We start from the raw sequence: 20,404 nt of genomic DNA, 5'->3' as shown, positions 1-20,404 counted from the left end.
TTTGAATGTCTTTCTCTGCACATGTGTAGTATTGCTTACATAAACTGCACTGGAAGATTAGAAGCTTTGCTCAAAGCCATCATGTACGGGCTGCAGGATAGTTTCTTTTATGTTCCTCTTTGCAATCCTGAGTCTGTTCAACTGAGATCATCCTAGAAAAAGCAAACATGACTGGCAAGTGCTGTTTACAGAGCAGCATCCCCTCTGTACTGCCCAAGCAGGACAGCTCACATCTCCTTCCCCATTCCATGTTCTCCAGCTCCTGGGGGGTCCCCCATTTCCCCCCTACTCCCATCCCACCTTCCCAAGCTCACTGCACAGCATCCTACCCATTTGATGCCTTTGTCTTTCTTTAAGAATAGATTCAGCCTTGAAGAAAACCACTTGCTGCTCTAACTGTGCTGTTTTTCTGACTAAGGTCAGGTCAGGGGAATGAAGTGGTCGAGCAGTGCCAAGTTAAAAAACTGCATAAATTAAATGTAAAAACAACTTTAAGGTGTTTTGGATGTGTTTCTTGTTTTTCCCCTGAAATGACCTGCAGACAAATATTTGGTCTAGGCTTTAGAAGTACTTGCTATTTAGAAATGGTCGTTTTTGACATTTTTAAGAAAAGCGGCAGTTAGTTTGGAGGCCGTGTTGTTAGTGGCATGGTAGTGGCACTCTCCTTCCTACAGAGGGTTTTCAGCTGCTGCACAAGGACAGGAGGCAAGTCTGCTTCTTCCTTGTGACCTTAAATATTTTGCAGACTATATTGGTAGCTTTATTTAACCTTTCAAATGCTAGTCATTGAAAATGCACCCATGTATGTATTGTCTGGATTCAAAAATTTCTGCAGCAAGCAAGCACTCATGGCTGAAAAACAAAATTCAGGAAATGCTTATGAGTAAGTGGAGCACTGCATGAAGTGTCCCAGCCCCCACGGATGCTTTGCCGCACTAACAGTGCTGTGTGGCTTCCAGGTTCACATGGTAGCTCTAGTAGGCCTGATGCTCTCAGAATTCATAATGAAAGCAACAATTAATTGTAATTTGAGAAGTAACAGATGTTGCAAGAAGTTGGTCACTGATGTGTCTGAGAGACCGGTCCCTGTGGTTTGGGGTGCCTCTGCAGCAGGGCTCACCAGTCAGCCCCTCAGAGCAGTTACCTGTGTGTGCCACTGAGGCCACAGCTGGCTGCAGCAGTCAGAGCAGCCGTGGCCAGGCTCAGCTCTCAGTGGGGAAGTTTCCATTTTTCAAATGCACTCTGCGTTCTCTTACAGTAACTTTTATGGCTGGAAAATAGGCACAGTAGAGCCTTATAGATTTTGATCCATAAGCGATGATAATTTCTAAGGTAAGGGATTAGAATTCATCCCATCCAAAGCTATATTTGAACAGGATAAGTCAGATTGACAATCCCTGATTGGTGTCAGTCTGAATTTTCTTTGAATAAAGAGAGAGTGAAAGAAAATCACTTTTCACTTTCTCTCTTCTCAGCAGCACCTTCTATAGGTTTCCCTGGTTTTGTGTTCCTTAAGCTAATAAATACTATAGGATTTTGGAAACTGACTTCTGAATTGCTAAGAATTTAGGACAGTTCGATCTTTGTATTTCTTTGCAGTTTATTCTGTAGTAGAATTGTGTGGGAACTGGCAATTCCTTTAATGAAATTTACTGGCTTGTCAGCCTCTCCGCTGCCACTGAAGAGTATATCAGTTATGCTGTGCAGCTCTAAAAAGCTGACTGGATTTCTTCCAAGTACAGTTCTCCAAGTTTTGGTGAAAGACATTACAAATCAAACATTTTGGACCTGACAAGTGAACTTCTTGGAGAGTAGGAGGGAAGAGTTGTCACTTAAGTTTGTCTTTGTAGAGCTGATCTTAACAAATTTGTTGACTGTGGATCACATCCTGAGCCAGTTGTAGCCTTTGTGACATGACCAGAGAATTTGCTGACTGCAAGTAGTTGCATACTAGGCCAAACAACCGTAAAAATTGTGAGCTCTGCTATAAAAGGAAGGACTGTCTGTCTCTTAGTTCTGGCTATGCTTTCCTGGCATCTCCCTGCTTACCTTTTGCATACCCTGAATTTCTTCTCCCATGCTTGAAATGCGGTACTTGTTTTCCTTAAAGGTTTAATAACTCCATAGCAAGGTGTGGGGTGAGCTGGGAGTAGAGCGAGGGCAGGTTGAGCTGGTGGGACCTGGCTGTCCCTGCAGCTGAGCAGCCTGCAGGCACTGAGATGTCCATCCAGTGGGGAAGTGCATGCACAGTGTGTCACCCATGGGTCACTGCTGTACTTTCCAATAGCAATTTGGTACAAACATTGCTCCAACAAAATCTATTTTGGTGACTCCATAAAACACGTATGGTCATCTAGCCTCAACTGCAGCTCTGAATATTCAGGTATTTGTGGCTCACATTCATCAGAGCTTCTTTGTAGCCTGCATTGTCAGCAAGTCTGAAGACAGGGTTTAATTTAGCCCATAATCTGCACCTCTTCCAACAGTCATGAAGTCCTGGCTCTTATTTAACTTTGGTTCTAACAGCGTGGCCAAGAAATGTTGAATTTAAATTAGCCCATCCTGGTGGAATAAAATTAACTGCATGTATGTCAGCTACATAAAAAATTTGTGTTCAGTGCCAGATATGGCATCTAACTGGGTACAGGAAGGGAAGAATAAGAGTCTGAGAACCAGTTTACATTGATACCATTTCAGAAATTAACTTAATGTACTGCTTGGAGTTTTAGTAGGATTGAGCTTGGTTAACAACACCATTGAAAAGTCTATTAAAAAAAAAAAAAAGGTGCTGTTATTTCAGTACATGGTCCTTTGTCTTGTAAGCCTGTCCTTTTCAGCATCTCAAAGATATACTGAAGTGAACTGTGGTTTTAGACAACTATAACTTGGATGAAATACAAAATCAGTCCTGCCTGACCTTGGCCAATCTTGCCATCATGCTTCTTCTGAATTTTTAAGAACACACAGAGGATCCTCCTGTCATGAAGGTATATTTGTTCAGGTAACCTGAGCCCATTGGCTTAAATTCTTTATCTTCTCTTTAGTTGCGTCTTTCATTTGCTTCTTTCTTTTGTGAGGACTTTAACAGAAAAAATTTATTTAGACATCTGTAATAAATTCAGAACCTCCAGATACTCAGAATTTGGTGTCTGGGAAGCAGGCACCACATCTTAAAGCATTACAAAAATCTTAGCATTTGGTGTGGTTTATTTTTAGAATGGGGAAGTGCTTGGGATGACTATCCATAGACTGCTAGTCTCAGTTGCATCATCTCCTCCTTTAATGAGTGTTCACAGAAATATGACTTCAGGAGAATGATACTTAAGTCATTTTATCCTATAATTATGATGAAAAGGTGTGCAATAGCATCAGCACATAATGTCTTTGCAGCTGGAGGCAAGCCATGTGCTGTGTCTGTTTGTGTAAAATAATATGTGGATATTTTGGATCATTATCGATGAGCAAAATAGTTCTGTTGTATCTGGATCAGAAGATTATGATGTGGGCCTCATTTGAGAAGGTAGATTTGTACAGTGCTGATCAAACAGCGCATCACTTGTGAAGTTCTGAGCTGCTCCACTTGTGCAAAGTGAAGCGGTGCCCAACTGGTGCTTGTTAGAGATGACCATTCCCAAGGATTTTAGAAAAACTGGCTCAGTAATGCATGGAGATATGCTTGACAGCTCTGTTGGTGTGTAAAGGAAATGGTTCTGTTGTGGCTGTTGAAGCAGGTGAGGAGTTGGAGAGTGCCTTTTGCTACATGTAGTCACAGCCATTTCAGTACAGCAAAAAATAATTCATTACTCGCTTGAGATAGAGAATATAAAAAGCACTATAAAAATCCAAGCCAGCATAATTTGATCTTGGCACACAGATTGCTTGGTTGGTCTGTTTCCAAAAAGAGCAGACAAGTTAAATTGAGGAGAGGCAGCGCTCCAGTTATTAAAGCTTTAAATCAGCCCTACTCATTTACAAATCTCTGCTAGCACTTGCAGGGAGAAATCTGCTAATCCCCACATCACCGCTTCTGTCTGCCTGTGACAAGCAAACTGAACTGTTATTCCATGTCTTTGAGAGCAATTGCTAACTGGAACAGCTGCTGCTTCCCATCACAAGAGCAGTGCTGAGAGCTGTAGTGCCCAGCTCTGCCAAAGGATGGGCTCTGCAAAGGACAGGGGGTGTGCACAGTGCTTAGTGTTAGGGTCTATAGGAAGGTGTAGAATTCCTGATATTCCAGCGAGTAGAAACTTCTAAAGAGAGGTCTCATGTTTATGATGTTATCGTGCTTGGTGTCAGCGGTGGATGGACTAGGTAATCCCTGCAGTCAGTGCATTGAACAGATTGGGTTATTAGTTGCATCTCTGATTTATGAGACTTGAAATAATACAATATTGCCCTTCATGCAGGATTTTGCTGTAGAGTTGTGGAAGGAATAATGACATTTGTCATTGCATCAGCATCACCATAAACGCTGAAGTGCTTCTCTGAAAAGTTTTGAACTAATTTGGATAATGTCATATCTACTTACATTTAGTTGCATTCTGGATGTGTAATCTTTCTCATAGGGCTTCTCTGTTAACTTCTGTTAAAATGTTTATAGCAGCTCGTGTGCTTTGCAGCACTGTGAGCAAGAGAATTAGTTCTGTGGGAATAGTGATGTTTATATGCTCTGTTTCTCTGCCTCAGGGTTTTCTCGAGTTTCATTCTTGCCTCGCACAGATGACCTTGCAACTGTTGAGGAGACATTTGGCTCTGGAGAGTTTCAGGCATCTATCAGGGGCAGCTTTACGAGTGCTATGTGTTTCTGAGGAGAAAAGGGAGGCCAAGGCAGCATGGCTTGCCCTGCCCCCACCTGCATCTCACTGTCAGTGTCACAGGGTCTGCAGGAGATGTAGCAGTACCCATCCTGGCCTTGCAGGGATTTCCAGGGGGAAGAAGAAATACCTCTTCATTCTCTCAGCCCCAGCAAAAAGGGTAGTTCCAATCTGTGTAGAGAACCTGCAAGTGCTGTGTGTGTTTTTTTTGGGAATCCCCCCCATATTTGAAGAGAATCCAAAAATCAGTGGGATTTCCCAGCTCTTTCTTAGTTTGTGACTTTAGTAGGAAGGTAGCTACTTATATTGATTTGGTTTTCTTTATTGCCTTGTGTGTTTTTAAAAGATTTTTTAAATGTACTGTTGATGAGGTTTCTCTAAAGTGCAAGATCTATATTAATTCTGTCTTACCACACCTATGTTTTTGGAGGGTGGGTGTTCATGGTTACAGTGGCATGCATGGCTTACTAAAACCTGAGGTTGCTACAAAGCCATTACTACTGTGGTATCTGGTTTTAGAATGGTGGATTCTAGGTGTAGTTAAAGTTGTGAACTTTCTGCAGAAAATGTATGTGTTTTAGTGAAACCACTACACAGTAAACATGCCTTCATGAAACACTTGTACCTCAAAAATGTCAGTGCATGTGTTTTTTCATTTTACACTGGGTTTCCTTGCAAGTGGCTGCTCTAAGGCTTCTTATTGAAGATAACAATAATTCTGCAATTTTGCTTTTTTCAAAATGTAGAGAAAATAAACTTTAGTTTTCAGACTTGGGCATCATTAGTGGTGCAGTCAGCATTTGTCTGTGGCGTTTTCTCTTCATGTTTAACTCCTTGATATTTAAGTCTCTTTTGCAATATTTAATAAGATATAGCTAGATTTAATGGAAGAGAGTCTAAAACTTGTGGCTAAAGGATGCTGCAGTGACTTAAGAGAAGAGAGAGAGAGCTGTGTGGGGCAGTGATTAGATGAGCCCATTGTGTTCCTGTGGGGAACTGCTCTAGGTAGATGGCTAACTGAAACAGTGTGCTAAAGAATACTGCTTGTACTTCAACCTGAGAGTTTCTTGAGAAGGGCTGGATATTAACCTGCCAGCTCTTATTGTCCAGGGCCCACTTCTGGCTCGTGACAGTCTAAGGTGACTGGGGTGATGTGAAGTCTCAAGTGTTCTGTTAAGTTGCTTCTTCTTACCTGAACATCGCTCCCTGGTGTATAGTCCTGCCACAGAATGTAAATTAAATTTTCAAGCTGTTTCTTCTCTTTAGTGCCTTTTGTTTTACAATGTCCTTTCTTTAGATAAGGTGTTTTTGGCTCTTTCCCTTTAAAACAGTCCCAAGTTTCATTTCTAATTCATCATCCCTTTCATAAATCTGACAGAACTGTCCTTGCCTCCAGGTTCATCCGGGGGGAATCTAGCATTATGTCAGTGTGGTGGAATCTCTTTGTTTTTTTATCTTCAAATAGATAGCTCTTACAGTGGCTTCCTGGTGTTGTAGTTACACTGTATTTAAGTTAGGCCAAGTATTGTTTCTCTTTCCTCTCTTTCCTTCACATCCTAAAGCAATATTCCTGAGCCAGTTTCCCTGTGAAGGAGCTCTCAAAGTTCTCACCGTTATGTGTGGATCTTCTGGATCTTTTATAAGTCTTTAAAGTCTCAATGTCACTAGATATTGCTTTTGTCCTCCAAATACTAAGTACTACTGATGGTTAGAAGTTTATTAACTTTTAAGCCGACAAACATGACTTACTTAGTAGACTGAAAAGAGAGCCAGTAGAAATGAACAGTTGAAGGAATAGCTCCAACTTTTAAAATTGCATCTCCGTCCTTGGAGGTTTTCAAGACTCATCCAGACAACTTCCAGAGCAGCCTGATTCCAGTTGCCCTGCTCTGAGCAGGGAGTAGCCTGGGCAGCCTGCTGGGAGGCCCTTGGTTATTCACAAGCTGCTTAGAGCAGCTGGTCACTGTTTTAATCTATTTCATGTGGCTATATTGATGATGCTTAATAAAACTTTTCATGGATCCATTTCATACCAAAGGAGAATTTGAACTTAATGTGCAAAAACAGTGTACTCATGGGCTAGGGAGAGATCTTGAGATGACTGTAATTATTGAAAAAACCAGGAACTCTCAAGAGCAAAGCTAAAAGAGGTAGCTGACTGATAGCTTTGTACCATCACGTGTATAATGGACCACATATATACAATTTATATAACACTATATGGTGGACAGTCATCAGATTGTCCACTGGAGAAATGGGATTTATGGAGATGTACAAGCTTTCTTTCTTGATACACCAGGGTTTTGGTCTAGGTAAAAGAGAGGGGAAACTTTATGTTATTCTGAACTTTATATTATTCTAAGCTTTATATTATTCAGCACAGTGCAAGAACAGCAGGTAAAATACAGGTTATTTAATGACTGTTACTGTGTCAAGCAGAAAAAGTGTTCTGTAGAATTGTTTCTGAATTTGCTTTCCTCTGGGATCCTCTATTCTCTCTGTCTTAGCCATTTTTCATCCCTTCTCCTACTTCTTATGCTCTTTCTCATTTACTCTTTCTGATGCTGCAGAATCCCTGAATTAAGCAAGTGTTGATACCTTAATACATCTCATTAATGTATTCTTGATGCTATGATTCTTGCATGTCCAATGGGCTTCCCTTTTTCTGTTGCTCTATTTCAAGATTGTGTGAATTTACTTTTGTCTTGCTGTTCCTGTGGGAGTTTCTTATTTTCATTGTTTTCACCAATAATTGCACTATTGTAATTAAACTAACTATATTCTGACAAGAGAAGCCGTAGGAATGGATGCCAGGTAATTTATTCCAAGAGAGTAACTTAGGGTTATTACCAAGTAAAACGTCATGATGACATAAACTATCAGCAGTTCAAGGGGTTGGGTCTGTGCATGAGAATGAAGAAATTAGCTCATGGTAATGGAATCAAGTGGTGATAGAGTAGGTTATTTATTCTACAACACGTTAACTCAAAGTAGTAACTATATTCAGTTCAAACTGTGCCCATCTATTTGTCCGCATATATTTGCAGAGAGTGAGAGGGTTTCTGAGGCTGACAGACAAGTAAATGTGGTCAATTTAGTCTCCATAATGAGCAGACAAATTGCCTTTGAATTAGCAGATTGAGAATAACTACCACAACTGACCCGGATGCCTCATTTCCACTTCTCTTAATCAGTTCTGTTGCTGCAAGTTAGGAAGTTGGAGGGAGGTAGGGGGAGAAATTGTTCATACTGACATGCAGAAAATGTAAAAAATGAAGATGATGTCACTTTATGGAGGGGGAAAAGAAAGGAGAATTTGAGTAGAGATATTACCTGATCTTTTTTCTTTCTCTACAGCAGGAAAAACCAAAACTCTTGGAGCCTTTGGATTACGAAGCTGTTATCACAGAGATTGAGAAAAATATTGGAGATAGCCTGTTTAAAGATCTGATATTGTTCCCTGATGATGACTTTTCAGTAAGTGCGAAACAAATGTGTGTTGTTTTTTTTCTCTTAAATTTGTTCCTTTTATCCTCACTGCTAATAGAAGAGATGGAAGTGTTTCCAGGGCTAAGACTTTTCTTGATTTATTCATAGCTTCTTATTCCTCTCCCACCAAATTCCACTTTTGTGTGTGTGTGTGTGTGTGTGGGTGACATTTGTATATAAGTGAACTTGCAGTTCTGTAATAAGTACAAGGTGAAGCCTTGGTTTTCCAGAATGTATTTCAGGAATTCAACACAGGTTATTCCATAACATGCACTTGTTGGTTCACTCAACACAGTGGTTGTTTAGCCTGTGTTGGAATTTCCCCCCTTTTCATAATCTAACATAATTATACTTCAGTAACTTACAGTCTGTCTGATCCTATTCTGTTTTATGTATGTCAAGAGCATGGCTCTTGACTTTCTGTTCTGTCAGATTTTTTAGATGGTAGCTAAACATGCGCCTAAACTGTGCCATTTACCAGCATTAGTTTGCACAAGAAGAGTACATATGAATAGACTTGATTTTGTTCAGTTTGAGAACTATCTCAATTGTGGATGGAGATCTGGCAAGCTGTTCCCAGGTGCTGGGGATGTAGTCTCCAGTGCCAAGGCAGCCCTTGTGGTAGGGTGCTAACCGGCTGTGCCCAACCTCATTTGTGGTTTCCCAGTGTTGGGCCTGGCAAGCTGCGAAGAATTTAAGCATCTGGAAGCCTGGGGCAGATTGGGAGGGCAAGGGCTGCCTGCAAGGTGGTTTGGGAGACATGCTACCAGGAAGAAAGCTAGCAGATTACCTGCACCTTACAGCAACTTCTTCAGAATCAACCAATCTTTGTAAAAGATTTAGGATTTGATGAATAGGCATTCTCTAACTGGAAATGCATTTCAATCTGTGACCGACTAACTGCTGTGTGAGAGCCTTTCCCATCAGCTCATGGCACTGCTTCTGTCCTGTGGGGCTGGGTTAATCTAATAGACTGCTTTGTTTTCCTAAATGGCTCTATTTCCTTGGTGGCATTAACTGAGTTAATGTGCTCATGGGATTGAGGAAGAACTAAACAGAATACATTCTGCCATCACCGTTAATTTCTTTATCAATTTTACACATTTGTGAATTTATGAAATTGAAAATTAGCATTAAAAAGCTGACTACACTTGCTTGTGTGCTGCCACAAGGCCCTTGAGCCCCTGGATTTAGAATAACTAAGCCCATATCAGTGGAGCAAAAGAAGCTGATTTTTCTTAGCAAAAGGGGAATCATGTCCTACTGGTCAAGACCTCTGCCTATCGAACCATGTTTTCATATCCTTATTTTCATTTCATTTTTAACTGTTGCGGCCTGACCTTAGTAGCAACTTCAATTTTGTTTTCTCTGTATTGTTTTGCAATTATACCTCATAGTGAACTGCTTGCGTACTAGAGATGACCTATACTTGCAAAAGAGCAGAGGCAGTGACATGCGGGTTCTATAGCCTTGCAATAACATTCTCTTTTTTTTGTTGTTTTGTTTTGTTTTGTTTTGTTTTTCGTTATCTTCAACTGCATTAGCAAGAGCTTATGTCATCAGGGCTGCAGAGCTTCCCTAGCAGACAGGTTTTTCAGCTGCAGAGCATCTATTTATAGCTCTGCCCTTCTTACTGAAATATCACCTGTGCCAGCAGTCTGGGTCAGCCATTTGAGTAGAAAGAGATCCAGGTCTGACTGAATTAGGAGATGCTCACGCTGGCTCTGATTGTTATTTAATGCAATGATGCCTCAGGAAATTTTTTTTTTTTTTTGTGAGTCTTACTGTTAAACAATAACCATTAGAGCTGCTTCAGACTTTGTGGCTGAGGGATGATGCAGCCCCACTTAGGGCCTGTATTAGTACACTATGGGCAAAAGCCTCTTCAGAGTGAAAGCCAATCAATGTGCGAGGTGAGGAAGTGAGCATAAGAGAAAATAATGTTTTTAATGATGATTGGCCATCTCCGGATCTGTAATATTTACTGGGTACGTCAGCTATGGGCCAATTATCTACATAGCTGCAGTACTGTCTGATCTTCTCTTTGATCTCCAAATTCCTTTCACTCTTTGAAAGCAATTCTATGAGAAGACACATTTTCTTACAAGACCTTTTTAGGTCATTTCTAGCACCTTGCCGTAAGTCTACAGGACAGTAAAGAATTCCTGATATTAATCTGAGCCTGATACTTTTCTGTTTCCCTGTGTTTCAACAGAGGAATACAAGGCATATATGTTACAAAGATGCGTTCTTTGTTTTAACTCCAGCTAGGAAAAATATGCTTCCTTTTTTTGTGATTGCATATAATAATTCTTTAAAAAAAAATAATAACCACTGACCCTTGTTTGCTAACTTTCCTCCTGCCTGCCCAAAGTCCAGTTTCTCTTTGAAAAAAAGTACACAGCTTTGCTTCACTATTATCTGCTCTTGAATCCCATGAGCGCATGGTCTCTCTGTCACTGTGCTGTGAACAATGGTTAGTGGAAATTTCTACTTCAACATTTTGCATTTGCAGCAATGCAGCAACTACGTGGAGGAAGGATTGGCACAGTTTCATAGGAACTCCTTGTCAGGTGAACGTGAGCTTGGGTTGTACTTTGGGTTACTTTGGGTGAGCTTGGGGGTTACTTTGTAGTAGTGGGAGTTTATGTCCTTGTGGTTATAGAAGTGGATTATAGTCCTCATTTCACCTTCTGTTCTCCCAGACTGGACCACATTCTTCCTTTGCAACTGGACCGTTTTCTGGCATTCCAATTTCTGACTTTGCTCCTGTGTGTTTTCTGGAAAGGTGATTGTGAAAAAGGTGTGGCAGCTTCATTCAGATCTGTCTCCCTCTCAGTGGTGCCCTCCCTTAGTGACAGCAGGCTCAGCATCACGCTAACACTATGCTTGTGTTGAGGTTGAACGAAAATACACGTTACCTCTATGTTGATTTATAAATGTTAATTATCATAAAAAGGCAATTGAAAGTATTTAATAGGTACTTTGATTTGATATAGTAGAAGATCATGTTAAATTCTGTTTCTTTATGTGAAATGGTTAACAAATGCTGGAGAAATAGCTGTAAATGAGGGAGTGAGACCCTTCTTGGAAATAGCCCAGTAAACCCCAGTATCATTTCTGACATCAGAAGAGTTACTGTGGTGGATTACCAGGTTGTTTTCAATAGCACCTGGCTTATCCAACACTTTCCCATGTGGTAGGCAGTATCTTGTCATCAAAGAAGAACTGAAATTTGGTCCATTACTCATGACTAACATGATGCGAGATCTTTCACATGCAAGTTCACGTCAGCTGGAAATAGCAGATAGGTGAGGGGCAGCTAGACTGAGAAGGATATGTTTCACCTATTTAGAAAGAGAGGGCTAAAGCAGCAAACACTGTGTGGGCATGGCCCCTCACACTGAGCTTGGTCCTATGAGGAATGGGACACATTGAAGCTGTCCCCTTAAACACACACTGTGCTTGCTTTCCTGTCCCTGTGCCCCTGCGCTCACCTCTCTGTGGCAAGGCTAGGGCCAACAGCAGCCCACAAAGTTCCACCTTGGCCTTCCTTTGTGATCTGACAAACTTGGTACCATTTTCACTAACATTAAGTAAACCTGTTTACTTAGATTCAGTCTTTCAAGCTGCTTAGATTCCTTTTTGCCGCATTAACACATATGAATGTTTTTGCCTGTGTGTGGTTAGCTCTCTTAGGAGGGCTGCCTTTTACAGAAGTAAATGTAATCTTTTTTGGCACATCCATCTAAAAATTTAACCACTGGTCACATGCTTTCAGACCAAGAGCTGTTTGCATAGAGTCAGAGTGAGAACGTTTGAAATATCGAACGGAGTTTGAACTCCGTTTTCAAGTCCTACACTTGCCATGTCAGTGGGAAGTAGATAATGTCTGAAAACATTATTCCTAATCAGTCACTGATAAGGAGCAACATTAGCCTGTGCTTTTCACTGTAGAAATAGTCTTCAGTGAATGTTGCGAAAGGGCACTTAACTGAATCACACCTTGTATCTAATCAGACATCTGAGGCCATCAGTTCGTGCAAATGAGACACTGCCTGAATGCCTGAAATCACTGTTGGATATAGGGTATTTATATAGAATGGATATCCAGAAGTCTTTGTAGAATGTCAGGTTTTAGGTATGAATATAAATATCTGTGCTATTTGATTCTCGGAGTCTCAGCATGCACAGTCCAGAAGATGCTCTTTTGACCTTCGACTTGAGTATGCAGCTGCTACGAGTGCCTAAACAGAAACCTAGATTGCATTCAAAGCACAGCGACGTGCTGAATTCTGCCGGTGACAGCTTGCAATTTTTCAGCATGTACTGAACTTTAGTTGTTTTTTTGAAGTAAAAAAAAGTTCTGGTTGAAAAATGCTGTGGCAGATCTACCTTAAAGGCCTTGAGCTTTGGAAGTAATCAGCTCTGAACAGGAAGTGTTTTTGTGGCCAGACTTGTGCAGTGAATTGGTTGATCATAACTAATTCTCAGAAGGGAAGTGCTTTGTAGTTTTTAAAGCCAACGTTAAATATAACAATACACAAGATTTGTCACGTCCCAATTCTATGTAAATAAACCTATGATATTTTTTGGCATAGTCCACAAATGCAACCAGCCCCATGTTACCCAGTTTCTCAGTTTTGCACAGCTCTATTTTCTTCTTTCAAGTGCAGTCTTGTTGAGGAGAAGAGGCGGGGGTGAGTGCTGCGTGTGCAGCCATGGGTTGGAGTTCCATTTCTTGTTTTGCCACAGTCTTGTTGCTTCTCACATAAACTCTGTGAGGGAAGGGAGGCATGACAACCCCTGTGGGAAAACAATTAGCTGCCTCAGTCAGTGTGTTGCTGTCTTTGACAAGAAGCGTTGAGTTAGGTGTAAATTATATTTATCAATATATGTTTTAACTAAATAATGAAAAATGTCTTTTGCATTGTTTGCAAGGCAGATGTTGTAGTCAAGCAGAAGAGGCAGTTGGTCTCTGCAGCTAAGTCACCATCTGGGCAGAGTGAGCGTGCAGTGCAGAGTGCATCACACGTGTCCTTTCTGTGCCTCTGCTCTGCCTTGCATCTGGAAATCTAGTCTCTGGCAGCAGTGACCTCATGGAAGGGCAGCCTACGTGTTTTGTGGCTTCTGCTGCTGGCAGTCGGACCCCAGCCTGAAGAAGAGCTCCTGCAGTGTGATGTCTGGGGGTTTTCAGCTGTTCTCAGGGATGGCATCCTCTCAGGATTGCTTAAAATGTCATATATGTGTGAAATAATTAAGGAAATGTTTTCCAGACACTGAGTATTGCTGGGAAGTCCCTAAGCAACCAAGGATTTGATCATTTTCACTGTTACTAAATGTGGTCTGAAAATCCATATTTCTCCATCTGTTGTTTCCCTTACTCATTGACTAAATGATTGTGTAAATCTTCTCTGCACGTAGGCTTTGGTAATACAAAAGAGGAGAGCCCTGGAATCCATGTTTATGAGGGGTCATCATTATTTGTTGGAGTCACAGTATTTTTACCGTGCTCTATCCTAAACTATCCAGATGAAACGGGAAAAAGTCGGAAATCCCATATAGTTTGCATCCATCTGTGTGGTGCATGCCTTTCTTTTAGAATTGCTCATATAAAAGGTCACAGGGAGAAGCAGCGTGTTAAATGTAGGCTGTAAAGAAAAATGCAGTCGATAATAGCCAGCTGATTGTCACATGCAGCCTGGGTGCTTTGATTTGTGGTGAAAAAAGTTAAAGTTCACTGTTTAGTTGGAGACTGAGGATATGAAACATCCTCATGGGCTACCAGCTGTGAATGCTGCAGGCTGCTTCATCGAAGAAAGCGGTGATTTGTGGTACTAAACTGGTCAGATGCTGTGAGTCTTCCTGTGGAAATCATGTGCCATTCTGTAAGGGAAAAAACAGTAAGGTGTCAGATGACGTTTGTCTTGATGTTGGTCCTTGTTATCTTCAGTTGAGTTATTCCACTGTAACTGAGAGTAGTCTGATCTGCTGGAGTGTGGTGGTGGGGGGTTGCTTTCTGCAGAGAAAACGAGTGGGCCTGATCTCGTAGAATCACAGAATGGCTTGGGTTGGAAGGGACCTCAAAGACCATCTAGCTCCCAACCTCTTGCTGGCGACAGAGTTGCCAATCGCTGAATCAGGCTGCCCAGGGCCCCATCTAACCCTGGCCTCCAGGGAGAGGGGATTGAATTAACCTGAGAATTAACTCCAAGTACCCCCAGTCATCCTCTTGTGAGTTTTTGCTGACTTCCCAGAGCTCTGCAGTGAGCACTGCTGGTTGGCCTGGCCTCTTGCTCGCCTGGTGCAAACTAAGGATGTCAGCCTATTGGATCTTCTGGAGACCCACTTCACTTTGTGGTTTGCTGCTCAGTCCTGACAAGCCAGCTCAGCCTGGAGCTGCTCTTTCAAAAAAAAAAAAAAAGCAAGCTTAATTTGTGCAGTGTCCAGTGATCCATCTGAGAGGGGATTGCTGGATGCAAGATTAGAACAAGCTTGTTCCCAGAAATCTGTTTGAATAGTACTTTTGCTTGTAATTAATGCTTTAGCTGATAGTAACGTATGAGGAAGGGAGTTGGATTACAGTTGTTCATGTGCGTGTGTATTGGCTGCATGAAAAACTGAGAAATGAAAGCACCAATGATCCTGTTTCTTTTGCCTTCGTGAGACAAAACTGCTGTTTCTCATCATTATGGCTAACTTTTTTTCTTTCTTTTATTGTCAGATAGATACAATTTCACTGGAAATCAGGACGCTGTATCCTTCTGTACCCGAAGATGCAGAACAAAAAGCAGAAAATCTGTTTGTTAAAGAGGTAAAGGTCTGAAGTGTGTATCCTCTTTGTTTTAGTATCGTTGGAGTGATTTTTGAAGCAGGTTTGAATTTTGGATGAGGAAAGATTAATAATGTGGCTGTAGATGCTAGTTCTGAGCTGTATCTAGAAAAATTGCAAAGGCACTGAATTCGTTCCTCATTCTACTGTTCTCCAACTTCATTTCCTGTCGCTGCTAGTCCATTGGTATTGGTATTTTCATGTAAATGTTACCACTGGTGCCCTGAATGGTTAGAGCTTAAAAAATATTGATACCTTTTCAAAAAATACAAATATTTGACATGATTTCAAACTGTTATTACAATGTATCTTATTTGAAGTATATATTGTCACTACTTGAGAAAGTGTGAAGGGTGTCTAGAAGCTTGTGTTTATTGCCAGTATACAGAATCTGTTCTACCTTTCCATTATAAACTCAAGCAAACTTCTTCCACAGCAGTTAGAATCCCACTAGGTGTGATTACTTGCTATCACTTTTTTAAAAATGTAGTTATGTTGGCTCCATACCTTGGCTCAGATCAAAAGAAAATATTGTTTGCTCTCTTGCTACCTCAGGGATATTTTGGATTGTCACTGATTTTGTTACTTTGAAGGACATGGAAGATGTTGGTGGTTGCACCATTCAAAGGAATTTGCTTCAGCCACTGTTTGGAACCTTCTCCTTCTTTCACTATAAATGTGAAGTATAGCCCGTCCTTTGTATTAGCAGAACAGACGTATAGAATCAAGTTTTCAGCCCTTCTTCTATAAAGAATTTAATTGCGAACACTTGATAATTAGCCAGTAATGTATGTGTTCTTTGCCTTTTTTCACAGGTGGGTTTTTGCATACCTGGGTTTCTACTTTGAATAAGTGTGGGCTATTTCATATGTAATATAGCTTGCAAGATAACTTGCAGAGGAAAAGTCAGTAGGAGAGAAGCACAGCGGGTTAGAAGAAAGAATATTAGAAATATAGCTGTTGAATTCTATTCTACATGACATTTTACAGGCTCTATTTCTCCACAGCAGCAGGTCTAGAAAGAGCAGTAACAACTTAATGCCAGCTCAAGTAGCCCGAACCTCACCATCTTTTGTTATGACAGGAGGGTTAAAAGATAACACAGCTTATGGAATTATATATGTTTCCTGAATTCTCTCTGCCCTTTCAACACTTTAGGGTCTGCTTTTTATTTTAAGGTTCTTCAAGTAACAAGTCCAGCACTGTCCTCATTGCTTTTCAGAGAAAGTGGTATATCTAAAAATGGAACATTATTGCACAAAACCTGGGAGTCATTATAGCTGAGTACTCCAAGGGGATGTTAATGACAGCCTGGTAAAATACATACTGAGCAGCTCTGTTACCTTTCTCTGCAATATCAGTAAGCCAAACTTGAGGGCAGATAGTGGAAAAAACAGTATTTAAGGGCTAAGACTGCATGGAAAATCACAGGATAAGACCTTGTGTAGAAGTAGAAATGTGCATGTTCCACTTTGTCACAAAGCCAAAGGCAATACATAAAAAAAATTAAGCTCTAGGCTTCCAGTCCAAAACTAAGTAAAACTGAGCATGGGGTGCCGTGAAGATCTATGATTGTAGTCTGCCTCAGTGATTGCAGCAATCTGTACTGACCCAGCAGCACACCCTGTTCCACCTGGTGCTCAGCAGCTCTGGGTAGCTGTACAGGACTGGAGTTTGTGACCTTCACTTCTCTTTTTAGAGCTGTGAAAGAGCAAACACTTTGCTTAGTGAAGGAAGTATCTCCTTCTTCAGATGTACTGTGGTCTCATGAAGCTGGAATTAAAGGGCTATCCATCTGTAGCAGGAAGTTTTGCCACTGTTTGACTAGTTCATTGCTCTTAGTACTGGGTTTAAATTCCTCAATTAAAAAAAAAAAACAAAAAACTCTTGCATGGTAAATCATTTTGAGTGATAATGACTGTTTTGGTTATTCACAGCTGTGTCACTTCTTAGTTAATCTGCAGCATTTTGAGTTTACTTGGACTTTAAGTGCTTTTAAAATTCCTGTTACAACAATATTGTCATATCTCACCTGGAAAAGAGGCAGAAGTACATCAGACCTCCTGTAGGGCTTCATTTTAGGGGCAGTGGTATCTGGCTCACTGGAGATGTTGCAGGTCTGTGCAGGAGTGAGAAGGTCCTTGGGAGCTGCCCCAGGCGGTTCCTCGGAGCCCAGACTGCTGCCATGGGTTCGTTGCCTTCTGCTAGGCAGCAGTCCCCCGTTGCTGATGCTGTGTTAGCTGACACTGGTGCACTCAAACATATTTAAGGGTGTGGGTGTTCATATAAAATGCTAAAATGTTTTGTCTCTCCCATCCTTTTACCAAGCTCCAAGGAAGCCCATGCCAAGTCTGCTATGTACAGTTCTCATCAGGGAGAGAAAAAACTTGTAATAAGTTTGAGGAACGTTCAGGTGTTATGGTAATGAGCGAGACATAAGGATGCACTGTAAATAAATTGTGTTACATTCTTCTTTTTGCTGAAACTGCAATATAAAGATTAAAAAAAAAAAAAACTAATAACAGTCTTTTGAGAACTAAATATTTTCTGTAGGATGCAAGGAGAATATTTCACATTTTGATTGATTAACATCTGGGTACCTTTATTTATTTACACTCCTTAGGTATATTCTAAAAAAAAAATCCTTTAAGAATCTATTGTTCCTATTGCTGAAATGCTCTTAGGATATTTTCCTTCTGGCTTTTTCCACCTTGTGTAGGCAGGAAGAACTTGAGTAACTAAGGCTCCAGGAAAAGTTAAGTTTACAGAGTTCTTAAAGCCAGAATAAAATAGTCTTCATTACTTGTTTTCTAAGTATTCTTAACTTCCCTGAATGTTTTACTGTAGTATTCTGTTTATTCCTGAATTTGGAATTTTCTCACTCCTCGCAGGATCTGCTACATGCGTTCATGCCAGCATTACCTGCATGGTCTATAATTTCATTCGCTCCATGAGAAATAATATAATTATTTTTCTTTGTAGATGATGAGAATATGCCTAACATAGTCTTTCCAAACTCTTGTTTTCTTGAATATGCAGAGGTAACAAACTTCCATAGTGAGTTGCTGGGGATCAGAAGGGCTTTCCTTCACCCCAGCACTGGCTACTTCTCAGTTGTGGGTAAAATTGTAGCCCTCACGCTTCATCCTTGGAGCAGGGAAATAGTGCTGGCTGAAAAGCACAGCATCACAATGAAATAACAGTGTAATACTACGGAAATTTCATTTCCTGTGTAGATTTTCTAGGTACAAAAGTTGGAGTTGTCAGTTGTGTGGGGTTTTTTAGCACCCCTGTCATTCACCTGGCAGCTCTTTTTATTTCAGATTTTGCGGTTTTTCTCCACGGGATTTGTAAGTCATTATTAAACATGAGGTTTATTAATCATAGTCTTAAAAGAGCCTTCTATATACCTACTGGAAACGGTGTGTGTCAGTGCAGTTGTTTTCTCAGGCTTTTAATTCAGCCTCGTGCCCATTGTGCTGATATGTTTCAAAGCCAAATTAACATGGAAGCTTCTGTTGGTAAATGTCACAGACAATTTAATTGTCACTGGACAAAGCACTGTCCCTCAGGTCACTGCAGCAGGGGCCACAGGAGGGGCAGTGGGGACAGCGCTGGGAGCAGCACTGCATGTCACTGATCACGGGGTAGGGTGCAGAACGTGCCCTGCAGCTTCCCTTTCCCTTTCAGCCCTGTGGCTCCTTCCAGCTCTGGAGTCTTTCTGCTTTCAGTTTCCAAGCACCTTCCTCTTTAACATCTCCTGCTTCTTGCTTCACTTTGCAGAGCGTGCAAGGAGGCAGAAGGGCGCTTGGCATGCAGTTTCTCTGCAGTTGTTCCCTAACCAGCTGTTGTCATACATGTGGCTGCACACCTAGAGCTTAGAGAGAATGTAAGCTGCAGAGGAAAGGAACTCCAGTTACTTTCAAAAGTACCAAGATGCTTGCTTCAGCTGTATTTCTCTCACTTCCGTTTTTCTTTTCTTTTTCAAAATGTTCATTGGCATTGCAGGGCAAGTCTTTATGAACTTGCTCTTTGTCATCACCAGAGCCAGAGCTAAGAAGACACAGGTGAAAAAAGTTCACAGAGTGGTCAGTCTCTGTAAGGAAAAATTGAACTAGCTGGGCAAGGAGAAAACCAAAACAATAGAAAAGAAGAAATGAATTGGATAGGTCCCTTGGGAATGGGTTGGGCAGCCTGCCTGGTCAACAGCAGAATAGGAACATTCATGCAGACGTGTGCCAGCCCTCCCACGTCCCAAAGCTTCCATTTCTCTGCCTGTATTTTTCCTCCCCCGCAGTCCCCTTGAGCTGAACAGCTGTACAGTGGTGCCTCTGCTATTTGCCAAAAGCAGTGGGATCTTCAGTGAAATCTGCTTCCAGAAGGGTTTTTCTTGCTCCTCATAGGTGTTTTTCCTCACTATTAAAATTAGATTTACAGTAATTTTCAGTAAAAAAAATCTTTAAAAGTCAGTGCAGTCTGCAGAAGAATTTGATTTTTCAGTTGGGATACTCTGAATAGAAAATGCTGTCATCTTGTATTAATATATTTCTTTTTTAAAACCTAGATTTGCTTTATAATGGCTAGCCACCACAAGCAAGTTACACAACCACAGTAGCTGTTGCACTGGATTGACTTGCCTTCTGTGAATTTTCCAAATGATACTTGAATGCATTTCTTGTCCACTTTGATTTTTATCTTGATTAGCTTTTTCTTGGAGAAGCACAATAAACCTTTATGGTTATAAGCTAAAACATTGTGACCTGCTCTATATGGTATTCCCAACTATGTTTTGAGCACATCAGCCTGTAATGTTTGCAGTAAAAGACTGTGGTGAGAATGCTCTGTGGGCATTAATTGCATTTACTCAGTAGAATACTTAGTGCTGAAAGTGCCACAGGGAAAAAGATGCCCTTTCTGTAGAAGACTTGATCATTTCACGTTTACCAAGCAGAAGGAGGGTGAAATGTGAGCTGAAGAGTCCGTGCTCCTCCTCACTAGGCTCAATGAATGAGTTTTTCATTGGCTCTTGTATAGCAGAGTGCATGTTGCCCTTGTAAGAGTATTCTTGTAACCCAGGTGAATAGCAAGTAGTTTAAATGAAAACTTTGGTCGTGCAAACAGAAGAGTGACAAAGGAATTTCCTGGAGAGTCATAAGAAAAAGTGTTTTTTTTGTGTTTTTTTTTTTTTTAATATTTAAAGTCTGAGCTGTGTAGGAACATGATTGTCGTGTGTAGGCTGCGGGCTTTGCTCTGTAAGGTGCACAGTCAG

General features: G+C 41.0%; 1 protein-coding gene across 15 annotated transcripts in view; it reads left to right on the top strand.

The window, feature by feature from the left end:
- DOCK10 (dedicator of cytokinesis 10) overlaps positions 1-20,404 on the top strand; it is a 142,468-nt gene that overhangs the window by 40,038 nt on the left and 82,026 nt on the right. For 12 of the 15 annotated variants that reach the window (XM_085233044.1, XM_085233053.1, XM_085233048.1 and 9 more), the window contains exons 2-3: positions 8,172-8,291; positions 15,028-15,117. In XM_085233044.1, the coding sequence (XP_085089170.1) occupies positions 8,172-8,291; positions 15,028-15,117 (210 nt within the window). The remainder of the gene's footprint in view (positions 1-8,171; positions 8,292-15,027; positions 15,118-20,404) is intronic. The other 3 variants (XM_085233045.1, XM_085233040.1, XM_085233052.1) reach the window with 1 other exon arrangement.

The sequence above is a fragment of the Meleagris gallopavo genome, chromosome 11 (assembly GCF_905368555.1).
Source record: "Meleagris gallopavo chromosome 11, MGAL_WU_HG_1.1, whole genome shotgun sequence".
NCBI lineage: Eukaryota > Metazoa > Chordata > Aves > Galliformes > Phasianidae > Meleagris > Meleagris gallopavo.
The sequence above is the reverse complement of the archived record's forward strand: the minus strand, read 5'-3'. Positions and strand labels throughout refer to the sequence as shown.